The following is a 12896-nucleotide window of genomic DNA, read 5'->3' as shown; positions in this document are numbered from 1 at the left end:
TTAACGCTGTGGAGGGTGTTAACGCTGTGGAGGGTGTTGAGCTGTGTTAACGCTGTGGAGGGTGTTAACGCTGTGGAGGGTGTTAACGCTGTGGAGGGAGTTGAGCTGTGTTAACGCTGTGGAGGGTGTTATGGTGTGGAGGGTGTTAACGCTGTGGAGGGTGTTAACGCTGTGGAGGGTGTTAATGCTGTGTTAACGAGAAGGGACTTCACTGGACCAACCTTTGCTCCCAGACACGCCTCAAAGTCTCTCTTCATGTCTGAAACTGGGATTCGGTCCTGAGGCCTTTTGGGGCCGCTGCAGCAGGGAACCACCGAGCCCAGGTCCAGTTCCACAACCTGAGACAGAGACACGGGAATACATCACACCTGCTCCACATGTCCTCTAGACCTCTTGGTGTCGGATCTCAGTTGAAACTGAAAAGCTGCAGGAGTTTGTTTGATTGGGTTCAAACCAGAATCGCCCACAAGGGGGCGCCACCCCAAAACAGGAGGTTTTGATGATCATCCGCACAGGAGGCTGATAGCATGAACTGCTAACCGCTAACAGGACCAGTATCAACTAGAACCATGGGATTTCATGTTAAATCTCCGGCTGCTCTGCGGCTGGACGTTTGGAGACGCTCCACCATCGTGGCTGTAGTTTTTATGTAAGCAAAAGACTGCTATGCTACCGCTATGCTACCGCTATGCTACCGCTATGCTACCGCTATGCTACCGCTATGATTGACAGTTCCTGCAACCCATCAACACGCGCCTAACTTCCGTTCCAGTCAAACTCTCCTGAACTCTGGCTCGGGGAAGTTGCAGAATGAACAATAATCAGAACGAGCTCTACATTTTTATTTCCAAATAAAGTTTAAGAATTGATTTAAAGACAATTTAAGGGAGACGGGAGACGTGAGAGTAACGGGTGATGACTCCTCCAGCGGAGGACCGACCTGAGTGAAGTCTGGATCCTGGGACGTGTCGTTGTAGTCCCTGAACATGGAGACGGCCTTCAGGTACTTTGTGATGAAGGACAGCTTCTCAGGGTCTCGTCCTGCAGGAACAACAATCTAAAGTGTGAGCTACTCACCGAGACACACCGAAATATTCACATACATGAAGGAAAACTATGATCCTGCACCGGTCTGAGCGAGGTACTGCACGCTGACGTCGTCCACGGGGAAGAACGCCGCCGTGGCGCCGTACTCCGGACACATGTTGGCGATGGTGGCCCGGTCGGCAATGGACAGCTGAGCCACGCCCGGTCCGAAGAACTCCACGAACTTTCCCACGACGCCCACCTGACGGAGGTGCTGTGGAACGGAGAGGCTGCGTGAGCCCACGGGGACTTTAAAGATGGCCGCCTCCAGCCGCCGCCGCCGCCGCCGCTCACCTTGGTGACGGTGAGCACGATGTCTGTGGACGTGATGAACTTGTCCGGGCTGCCGTGCAGCTTGTAGCCCACCACCTCGGGCAGCACCATGCTGATTGGCTGACCCAGCATCACGGCCTCCGCCTCGATCCCGCCCACACCTCAACACCAGCACAAACACACACTTCTCACTTCCTGCACGCCCGAGGATCGGCGGTAAAACATCCATAACGACGGACGTCCAGCTCCCCACAGCGCCACCTGTTGGAGCTTCATTCATCTAGACAAAGTCTTCAGCTGTGGACACATTAGTTTGACTAAAACACCCTAACCAGCTGAAACAAGCCTTAAACCACTAACCTGGTTAAAATTACTACTAATAGAGGCAAAAATGGCTAAAAGGGTTAAAAGTGCTGAGTAAATGCTAAAACTTCTGAAATGACTTGAACAGTTAAAGCCGTGGTTCCACCGCAGTACGAGCCGGAGTGGGAGGGTACGGTAGGGTACGGTAGGGTACGGTAGGGTACGGTAGGGCAAAGCGCATCCAGAAAGTAGGGTTAAAATGGAGGCGGGGTTGTGAACGACGCGGGACGCATCGAGCGAAGAAGACGGAAACGGCCAGCGGCTTTACCGTCCGAGTCGATCTCTGTGACACAGTGAAAACTTTCTGAGAGGAGGAGCTCCTGCTGAAGCTCCGCCCCTCCTAAAGCTCCACCCCTCCTGAAGCTCCGCCTCCTGTTACTGAGAGGAGGAGCTCCTACTGAAGCCCCGCCCCTCCTGAAGCTCCGCCTCCTGTTACTGAGAAGAGGAGCTCCGACTGAAGCCCCGCCCCTACTGAAGCCCCGCCCCTCCTGAAGCTCCGCCTCCTGTTACTGAGAGGAGGAGCTCCACCTCGTTGAAAGACGCCACGTTATGTCGCTCTGACGTTTCAATAAACCAGTTAACTAACCAACCAGAGAGCGAAGCGTCGTTTGTAAACAACAACAGGAAATATGAAATATTTAAATATCGCTGGCAGGTGGGGAGTCGCGATGGTCACGGACCAATCAGCAGACGGCTGCGTTGTAGCTCCTCCCCACAGACCCGTTCCTCAGTTCTAGGTTCCTCGTGTGCGGTGGTGTCGGTTTCTTTCCGTCCCGTCCACCACTTTACAGTCTGACCAGGAGGAACGCCGTCCCGCCCCGCGACGCTCCGGCACAGGAAGTGCAGCGGAACCGCGGCTTAAGACACTAAAACTGCTGCAAGAGGATCGACTGAAAATGGTGAAAACAGGTAAAATCGCTGAGACGACTAAAACGTCTTAAACCGTTAAAACCGCTAAAGTACTTCAGGGATACTTCAGACTTCGTTTTGAAATGTTTTAAACGTTCTGGGGAGCCTCACAGCTTGGTTCAAAGGTAAAAACGCCTTTTAGTTTATAAGGTTTCTATTGACCGTGTTGGGGTGCGGGGGTCTGGACAGACCATGGGGGTCTGGACAGGCCGTGAGGGTCTCGGACAGGCCGTGGGGGTCTAGACAGGCCGTGGGGGTCTCGGACAGGCCGTGGGGGTCTCGACAGGCCGTGGGGGTCTCGACAGACGGTTTGGGTCTCGACAGACGGTTTGGGTCTCGACAGGCCGTGGGGGTCTCGGACAGGCCGTGGGGGTCTCGACAGGCCGTGGGGGTCTCGACAGACGGTTTGGGTCTGGACAGACGGTTTGGGTCTCGACAGACGGTTTGGGTCTAGACAGGCCGTGGGGGTCTCGACAGACGGTTTGGGTCTGGACAGACGGTTTGGGTCTCGACAGACGGTTTGGGTCTAGACAGGCCGTGGGGGTCTCGACAGGCCGTGGGGGTCTCGACAGATGGTTTGGGTCTCGACAGGCCGTGGGGGTCTAGACAGGCCGTGGGGGTCTGGACAGACGGTTTGGGTCTGGACAGACGGTTTGGGTCTGGACAGGCGGCGGGGGTCTGGACAGCCCGTGGGGGGTCTCGAAAGGGCGCGGGGGGTCTCGACAGGCCGCGGGGGGTCTCGACAGGCGGTGGGGGAGCAGGACGTGGTCTCGGTGGTCTTACCCCAGCCCAGCACGCCCAGCCCGTCGATCATGGTGGTGTGGGAGTCGGTGCCCACCAGACTGTCGGGGTAGAAGAAGCCGTCCTGCTGGAACACCACCCGGGCCAGGTACTCCAGGTTGACCTGGTGAATGATTCCAGAGCCGGGGGGGATGATCCTCATGTTCCTGAAGGCTTTGGACCCCCACTGAGAGGAGAGAGCTCGGTTACTGACCCACAGCAGGACTTGGACTCTGATCAGCAAAACGAGTCAAACCTTCAGGAACTGGAATCGTTCTTTGTTGCGATCGAACTCCAGGTCCTGGTTCTTCTGGAGACTGTCAGACCTGCAGGTGGAGAACAAAACCGGCCCAAATGAGCATCGCTTCTGCTTCTGAACCCGAGTCGGAGGACCTGGACTCACTTCCTGTTGAAGTCCACCTGGATGGAGTGATCGATGACCAGGTCGGCGGGACAAACCGGGTTGATCCGTTCAGGGTCGCCGCCCAGTTTCATCACGGCGTCGCGCATGGCGGCGAAGTCCACCACAGCGGGAACGCCACTGAAAACAGGAGGAGGACTCCACTGACCTTCATCGTTTACAGCTGAAGGACAACGAGCGGAAGCAAGTCCAGGAAACAGTCCCCTCTTTGAAAAGCAAGAGACCACGTCTCCTGGGTCCTTTCAGGTTTTTAAATGGGAAAACGTTCAACACTTTAAAGGTACTTCAGAATAAAACAAGAGGAAACTTCCACAAACTGCAGAAATATAACGGACCTGGTTAGACTGGTGGGCCTGCAGGTGGCGCTACAACTCAACTCACACATTGTTTTTACCCAATCACTTCACAGGCGTTACGTAGAGCGGCGTTACGTAGAGCGGCGTTACGTAGAGCGGCGTTACGTAGAGCGTACAATGAGGCACAGAGACGTCTTCACCTGGACTTTTAAGTCAAAAAGCCTATGTCTTTCTCAGTGTTCACAGCTTTTCTAGAGATATGAGGAGCAGTAATGTGGTTAGAACCTGGTTGACATGTTTTCTCCACTAGTCTGGATCAATGACTGAAGTATTGGCAGGTTATCTGGAGCCCTGAGGGGCAGAGGCTTGGCTGTGGAGTGTGGAGGCCTCGTGGCCTCTGGAGGGAGACGGAGCAGACGTACGTGAAGTCCTGCAGGATGACCCGGGCCGGTCTGAACGGGACTTCCACGCTCTGCGTCTGGGTCTGCTTCCAGTTGAGGATGCTCTCCACGTCGGAGCTCTTCACCAGGAACCCGTCACAGTTCCTGACGGCGGACTCCAGGAGGACCCGGATGGAGAACGGCAGGCGGTCTGAGGAAACGGTGGAAAAGCTTTCAGCCCCGCGAGACCAACAACGTCACACGAGCAGCGCCGCACTGGCGGGAACCCATCACTTCCTGTTACCATATCTAGGATCTCCAAGCTGGGACAGGTTGTAAAAGCGCTGTGCCGGGTCAGCGCGGTCCAGAGGCTCCACCAGATGCTGGAACGGGTTGCTGGAAGTCGCAGTCATCCTCCTCCACGATCCGTCAAAGTCTGGAAGAAAACGAAAACCTGATCTGTCAGAGCTCCAATAGTCCAGCTGAAGAACACGTGTCCCAGGGAAGGTCAGCGAACCCTTACACAACCCCCCCCCCCCCCTCCCCCCCGCCCCCCCCGCTCAAACTAACAGCCAGTAAGATGAGATGATAAGCAGGACCTTGAAGCCTGGAGAGGCCTTATCTGAACTAAGGTCACTGAGAGCGGTGAACCGGGCCAGCTCGTCCTGAAAGTCCACATACTGGTCTGCATGGACGGGGTCTGGAGCGCTGCTCTGCTGCAGGGTGCAAAGTCCCATCACTGCGTGGCGTAACGAGGTTCAAGGTGGTTTAGCATGGTTTAAGGGGGTTTAGCATGGTTTAAGGGGGTTTAATGAGGTTCAACAAGGTTCATGGTGGTTCAAGGTGTTTTATCGTGGTTCAAGGTGGTTCAAGGTGGTTTAACGCGCTTCAGCAAGGTTCAAGGTGGTTTAAGGTGGTTTATCGTGGTTCAAGGTGGTTTAACAAGGTTCAACAATTTTCAACAAGGTTCAAGGTGATTTATTGTGGTTTAAGGTGGTTTAGCATGGTTTAAGGGGGTTTAAGGCGATTTAAGGTGGTTTAGCATGGTTTAAGGTGATTTAAGGTGGTTTAAGGTGATTTAAGGTGGTTTAATGAGTGATTTATCGTGGTTTAAGGTGGTTTAAGGTGGTTTAAGGAGGTTTAAGGTGGTTTAAGGTGGTTTAAGGTGATTTAAGGTGGTTTATCGTGGTTTAAGGTGGTTTAATGAGTGATTTATCGTGGTTTAAGGTGGTTTAAGGTGGTTTAAGGAGGTTTAAGGTGGTTTAATGAGTGATTTATCGTGGTTTAAGGTGGTTTAAGGTGGTTTAAGGTGGGCGAGGGGAAGCAGCAGCAGCCCGTATGGAGCCAGGAACCAGACACAGGTGCTGAACAGAACTGGAACCTGAACACGTCTTTCTATCATGTGTCAAAGTCTCAACTTTACTGATCATATATGTGTTTTAGTAAAACTTTATTATGTGTGTATCGTCCTCTAACAGCAGCTTTAGATCTGCGCCAGGTAGAGTTGGGTGATAATACTATAATGTAGTATCCTACAGTATCTAAAAATAGCAACGGTGTCAGTTTCATTATCATCATAAACAAATCATCTGCTCATGCAGGCCTGATAAATCTATTATATCGTTAAATATACTTAATGCCTAAAGAAGGAGTGTTTGTCCAGTACTCAGGAATGCCAGGTTGACCTTTCACTTTAATGCAAATATCATTTTAACCTAGAACGTGTGCTAGCAGGCGGCTAACGGCAGCGTCCTAGCTACAGCCCTGGCTGGCGGCTCACCGCGGCGCCGCGGCGTTCCCACAACGGAGGGAATATCTCACCTCTCCGGGAGCTGCAGGGGCTGAAAACCGAAGGGATTAGTGCTGGGATGATGACGAATCATCCCTGAAACCTTCATACAAAACAAGAAATATAGAATAAATATAGAAATAAATATAGAATAAATATACCAAGAAATATATAAATAAATATAGAAATAAATATAGAATAAATATACCAAGAAATATAGAAATAAATATAGAAATAAATATAGAATAAATATACCAAGAAATATATAAATAAATACACGAGGGCAAAAAGCTAACCGCCGCCACCAACGCTCACTGGCGGAGGTAACAGTTAGCTAAACAGTTTCTCTTCGCCGTTGGTTCAGGAGGTGGAGGTTGATGAGGTGGAGGTTGATGAGGTGGAGGTTGATAAGGTGGAGGTTGATGAGGTGGAGGTTGATGAGGTGGAGGTTGATAAGGTGGAGGTTGATAAGGTGGAGGTTGATATAAAGTGGAGGTTGATGAGGTGGAGGTTGATGAGGTGGAGGTTGATATAAAGTGGAGGTTGATGAGGTGGAGGTTGATAAGGTGGAGGTTGATATAAAGTGGAGGTTGATGAGGTGGAGGTTGATATAAAGTGGAGGTTGATGAGGTGGAGGTTGATGAGGTGGAGGTTGATAAGGTGGAGGTTGATGAGGTGGAGGTTGATGAGGTGGAGGTTGATAAGGTGGAGGTTGATGAGGTGGAGGTTGATATAAAGTGGAGGTTGATGAGGTGGAGGTTGATGAGGTGGAGGTTGATATAAAGTGGAGGTTGATGAGGTGGAGGTTGATAAGGTGGAGGTTGATATAAAGTGGAGGTTGATGAGGTGGAGGTTGATAAGGTGGAGGTTGATGAGGTGGAGGTTGATGAGGTGGAGGTTGATGAGGTGGAGGTTGATAAGGTGGAGGTTGATGAGGTGGAGGTTGATAAGGTGGAGGTTGATATAAGGTGGAGGTTGATAAGGTGGAGGTTGATGAGGTGGAGGTTGATGAGGTGGAGGTTGATAAGGTGGAGGTTGATAAGGTGGAGGTTGATGAGGTGGAGGTTGATAAGGTGGAGGTGACAAAAGAAGAAAAGGTGTGAAGCCGTCGACTCTGGATTTTATCTGTATTAATGAGTTTAAAAAGAAATCAGCATTCCAGCATCATGAGCTGAGAATCATCCAGGTGGTGTAAATGTGTCTCATGGGACCATGACTAGTTAGTGCTCTGACCATGACTAGTTAGTGCTCTGAGCTCTACTAAGTCTGGGTTATTAACTTAGTCTAACTCGAGATTTCATGGATTAATTCAGTACTAAATGGTACGAGATTACAGGTTCTCATTATTTGCAGTATAAATACAATTTGTGAATTTAACTTGTTCAATTCACATCTTTAATGATCTGATAGTGCATTTCCTTTTTGCACAAGAGGCGAAACACCGACTGCAGATCCTTCATGTTCACCATGAAGTGGTGATCCTTCATGTTCACCATGAAGTGGTGAACCTTCATGTTCACCATGAAGTGGTGATCCTTCATGTTCACCATGAAGTGGTGATCCTTCATGTTCACCATGAAGTGGTGATCCTTCATGTTCACCATGAAGTGGTGATCCTTCATGTTCACCATGAAGTGGTGATCCTTCATGTTCACCATGAAGTGGTGATCCTTCATGTTCACCATGAAGTGGTGAACCTTCATGTTCACCATGAAGTGGTGAACCTTCATGTTCACCATGAAGTGGTGAACCTTCATGTTCACCATGAAGTGGTGAACCTTCATGTTCACCATGAAGTGGTGATCCTTCATGTTCACCATGAAGTGGTGAACCTTCATGTTCACCATGAAGTGGTGATCCTTCATGTTCACCATGAAGTGGTGAACCTTCATGGTGAACATGAAGGTTCACCACTTCATGGTGAACATGAAGGATCACCAGAGCAGGGCTCGAGGGTCGAGCACCTGCTCTCATATCATGGTCACGTGATCTGCTCTGTGTCCCTCAGACACCGAGACACTGAGACACGGAGACACGGAGACACCGAGGCGCGTGTTTCCATCCTGAACCGGAAGTAAGAGGAACCTCTTCAGTGACTCTGGGGGGAGAACCCTTGGAGCTAAGCTGGCCGGTCAAAGTCCACCAGGCTCGCTCAGGGAGCACAGATCGTCGTGACAGCGCGAAAAAGGAAACGATAGAGTGAAATAACGTGTTACACCGTGAAACAGTCGTGAAAAGACTCAGTTTAAGGAGGATAAAGAAGGATAAAGTGGGTTTGGACGTGAACTGTCACCTGAGTTCCTGCAGCTACATCGCATTAGCAGCTAAAGTGCAACCGGAAGTGGTGAAGTGGTGACAGCAGCAGGGTGGAGGAGAAAGAGAGCAAACTGTGAGGCGGAGAGTCAACAGGGGGGGAAGGAGTCGGTTTAAACACGATAAAGGAAGAGAAAGCTGTGAAATGTTACCTGAATGCAGCCTCACGGTGGCACGACCATCCACGGTACGTCACTTCCGCCCTGCGTCCTCTTCACATTAAAAGCTTCCGCTTTCAGAGGAGACGTCACACGGACAAAACTCACCACCAAACGCACTTTTCTCCGCAGAAACATCATTTATGAACTCCGGTAGAAATTCTCACATCTCTCTGGTAGAGGTTTATATAAAGAAATATATTTATTATTTTAATACATATTATTTTGAAATGTGTCACTATGCTGGTTGTGGCTCGCGAAATAATCCAAAGTGATAAAAAAAACCGACAAACAGAAGAAGTTGGAAGTTTAATCAGATTCTTCTGCAGAAACACGTGACGGGGGATTTAATCTCCACTGTTACTGAGAAAAACCGACAATTCCACATGAGCAAGTAGTGGAAAGACAAACCCTCAATTTAACAGCAAGAAACCTGCAGAACCAGGGTCAGAGGAGGAGAAACCTGCAGAACCAGAGTCAGAGGAGGAGACTTTCTGCAGAACCAGGGTCAGAGGAGCAGAAACCTGCAGAACCAAAGTCAGAGGAGGAGAAACCTGCAGAACCAGGGTCAGAGGAGGAGAAACCTGCAGAACCAGAGTCAGAGGAGGAGACTTTCTGCATAACCAGAGTCAGATGAAGGGACTTTCAGCAGAACCAGGGCCAGAGGAGGAGAAACCTGCAGAACCAGGATAAGATGAGGAGAAACCTGCAGAACCAGAGTCAGAGGAAAATACTTTCTGCAGAAACAGAGTCAGAGGAAGAGACTTTCTGCAGAACCAGAGTCCCAGGAGGAGAAACCTGCAGAACCAGAGTCAGATGAGGAGACTTTCTGCAGAACCAGGGTCAGAGGAGCAGAAACCTGCAGAACCAAAGTCAGAGGAGGAGAAACCTGCAGAACCAGAGTCAGAGGAGGAGACTTTCTGCAGAACCAGGGTCAGAGGAGCAGAAACCTGCAGAACCAAAGTCAGAGGAGGAGAAACCTGCAGAACCAGGGTCAGAGGAGGAGAAACCTGCAGAACCAGAGTCAGAGGAGGAGACTTTCTGCATAACCAGAGTCAGATGAAGGGACTTTCAGCAGAACCAGGGCCAGAGGAGGAGAAACCTGCAGAACCAGGATAAGATGAGGAGAAACCTGCAGAACCAGAGTCAGAGGAAAATACTTTCTGCAGAAACAGAGTCAGAGGAAGAGACTTTCTGCAGAACCAGAGTCCCAGGAGGAGAAACCTGCAGAACCAGAGTCAGATGAGGAGACTTTCTGCAGAACCAGGGTCAGAGGAGGAGACTCTCAGCGGAACCAGAGTCAGAGGAGGAGACTTTCTGCAGAACCAGGGTCAGAGGAGGAGACTCTCAGCGGAACCAGAGTCAGAGGAGGAGACTTTCTGCAGAACCAGGGTCAGAGGAGGAGACTCTCAGCGGAACCAGAGTCAGAGGAGGAGAAACCTGCAGAACCAGAGTCGGAGGAGGAGACTTTCTGCAGAACCAGGGTCAGAGGAGGAGAAACCTGCAGAACCAGAGTCGGAGGAGGAGACTTTCTGCGGAACCAGAGTCGGAGGAGGAGACTTTCTGCAGAACCAGAGAAGGGGAGGAGACTTTCTGCAGAACCAGGGTCAGAGGAGGAGACTCTCAGCGGAACCAGAGTCAGAGGAGGAGAAACCTGCAGAACCAGAGTCGGAGGAGGAGACTTTCTGCAGAACCAGAGTCAGAGGAGGAGACTTTCTGCAGAACCAGGGTCAGAGGAGGAGAAACCTGCAGAACCAGAGTCAGAGGAGGAGACTTTCTGCAGAACCAGAGTCGGAGGAGGAGACTTTCTGCAGAACCAGAGAAGGGGAGGAGACTTTCTGCAGAACCAGGGTCAGAGGAGGAGACTCTCAGCGGAACCAGAGTCAGAGGAGGAGAAACCTGCAGAACCAGAGTCGGAGGAGGAGACTTTCTGCAGAACCAGGGTCAGAGGAGGAGAAACCTGCAGAACCAGAGTCGGAGGAGGAGACTTTCTGCGGAACCAGTCAGAGGAGGAGAAACCTGCAGAACCAGAGTCAGAGGAGGAGACTTTCTGCAGAACCAGGGTCAGAGGAGGAGACTTTCTGCAGAACCAGAGTCAGAGGAGGAGACTTTCTGCAGAACCAGAGTCGGAGGAGGAGACTTTCTGCAGAACCAGAGAAAGAGGAGGAGACTTTCTGCAGAACCAGGGTCAGAGGAGGAGAAACCTGCAGAACCAGAGTCGGAGGAGGAGACTTTCTGCGGAACCAGTCAGAGGAGGAGAAACCTGCAGAACCAGAGTCAGAGGAGGAGACTTTCTGCAGAACCAGGGTCAGAGGAGGAGAAACCTGCAGAACCAGAGAAAGAGGAGGAGACTTTCTGCAGAACCAGGGTCAGAGGAGCAGAAACCTGCAGAACCAGAGAAAGAGGAGCAGAAACCTGCAGAACCAGAGAAAGAGGAGGAGACTTTCCAGGGTGGGGTCTTATGGCAATGACGTATTCATTATATATTATAAACGTTTCTACCCCACTGAGCTGAAACACAGTAAAGTTTTTGTAGGACTTTCCAGGACTTTCCAGGACTTTCCAGGCCTTGTATGGACGTCATAAGAACGTCAGTGAAAATAAAAAAGTGCGTCTCCACCGGGAATCTAATCCACATTAACAACCTCCACAATCCTTAAATAATCCGCCGAACCATCAGAACCAGGAACGGGTCCAGACTCTGCCAGAGCTGCAGGCCCCAGTACCACAGTACCCCAGTACCTCAGTACCTCAGTACCCCAGTACCTCAGTACCCCATTACCTCAGTACCTCAGTACCACAGTACCATCATGTACGACACACCTTTGATTCATCAGCTGTCTAAGTTTCATTATGAATTCTAACTGTTACAGTTTTTAGTATTTTTATCTTTTTTATTTACATAATTTCAGAGGATTTATCCTTTTGAACTGCTCCGCCTCTTTTTAGTATTTTCTAGAGTTAGTCTGCATGTCTCCAGAGGTGGAGGTGGCTGACCTCCGTCTCCTGAGGTGGAGATTACTGACCTCCGTCTCCAGAGGTGGAGGTGGCTGACCTCCGTCTTCAGAGGTGGAGGTGGCTGACCTCCGTCTCCAGACGTGGGGGTGGCTGACCTCCGTCTCTAGACGTGGAGGTGGCTGACCTCCGTCTCCAGAGGTGGAGGTCCCTGACCTCCGTCTCCTGAGGTGGAGGTCGCTGACCTCCGTCTCCTGAGGTGGAGGTCGCTGACCTCCGTCTCCAGACGTGGGGGTGGCTGACCTCCGTCTCCAGACGTGGAGGTGGCTGACCTCCGTCTCCAGAGGTGGGGGTGGCTGACCTCCGTCTCCAGACGTGGAGGTGGCTGACCTCCGTCTCCTGAGGTGGAGGTCGCTGACCTCCGTCTCCAGAGGTGGAGGTCCCTGACCTCCGTCTCCTGAGGTGGAGGTGGCTGACCTCCGTCTCCAGAGGTGGAGGTGGCTGACCTCCGTCTCCTGAGGTGGAGGTGGCTGACCTCCGTCTCCAGAGGTGGAGGTCCCTGACCTCCGTCTCCTGAGGTGGAGGTCCCTGACCTCCATCTCCAGAGGTGGAGGTGGCTGACCTCCGTCTCCTGAGGTGGAGATTACTGACCTCTGATGCAGACCATCACTGCTGGGTCTGCAGGCGAAAACATGCTGCAAAGCGCAGCACAGACACTAGGTGGCGCCAGCGCTGCAGGATCCTCAGGGTTTGAACCTGTGAACCAGAACAGAGCAGGTCCACGTCCACCGACTCACTGCGGTTCTGGATGTTTGGATTTCAGGTGAAACTTCAGATTCTATGTAGAAAGAAGAACATTTCAGCATCGACAGTCATTTCTTCTTCTCAAACAGTGGAGGGGCGAGGCGAGGGTCATGTGACCTCCAGGATCCATGACTGGAGGAATGAGGGTCTTCAGGGGGTCTGGGGGTCTTCAGGTGGTCTGGGGGTCTTCAGGTGGTCTGGACTCAATGACTCGATGAATGAGGGTCTTCAGGTGGTCTGGGGGTCTTCAGGTGGTCTGGACTCAATGACTCGATGAATGAGGGTCTTCAGGTGGTCTGGGGGTCTTCAAGTGGTCTGGACTCAATGACTGGATGAATGAGGGTCTTCAGGTGGTCTGGGGGTCTTCAG

The 12896-nt window shown here is 51.4% G+C and overlaps 1 protein-coding gene across 2 annotated transcripts in view; it reads right to left on the bottom strand.

Annotated features, from left to right (window-relative positions):
• Positions 1-8823, bottom strand: part of aco1 (aconitase 1, soluble) — a 27526-nt gene extending 18703 nt beyond the window's left edge. Inside the window, exons 1-10 of one of the 2 annotated variants that reach the window (XM_080493968.1) lie at positions 8763-8823; positions 4813-4944; positions 4551-4719; positions 3815-3952; positions 3668-3737; positions 3415-3598; positions 1381-1520; positions 1129-1300; positions 941-1041; positions 222-338 (exon numbers count right to left, since the gene is read on the bottom strand). In XM_080493968.1, the coding sequence (XP_080350094.1) occupies positions 222-338; positions 941-1041; positions 1129-1300; positions 1381-1520; positions 3415-3598; positions 3668-3737; positions 3815-3952; positions 4551-4719; positions 4813-4921 (1200 nt within the window). In that variant the 5' untranslated portion in view covers positions 4922-4944; positions 8763-8823. Of the gene's footprint in view, positions 1-221; positions 339-940; positions 1042-1128; positions 1301-1380; positions 1521-3414; positions 3599-3667; positions 3738-3814; positions 3953-4550; positions 4720-4812; positions 4945-6329; positions 6405-8762 lie in introns of those variants that run through there. The other variant, XM_080493969.1, reaches the window with a different exon arrangement.
• Between the last annotated feature and the right edge of the window lie 4073 nt (positions 8824-12896).

The sequence above is a fragment of the Lipophrys pholis genome, assembly GCF_963383615.2.
Source record: "Lipophrys pholis genome assembly, contig: SCAFFOLD_34, whole genome shotgun sequence".
NCBI classification, from domain to species: domain Eukaryota; kingdom Metazoa; phylum Chordata; class Actinopteri; order Blenniiformes; family Blenniidae; genus Lipophrys; species Lipophrys pholis.
The sequence above is the reverse complement of the archived record's forward strand: the minus strand, read 5'-3'. Positions and strand labels throughout refer to the sequence as shown.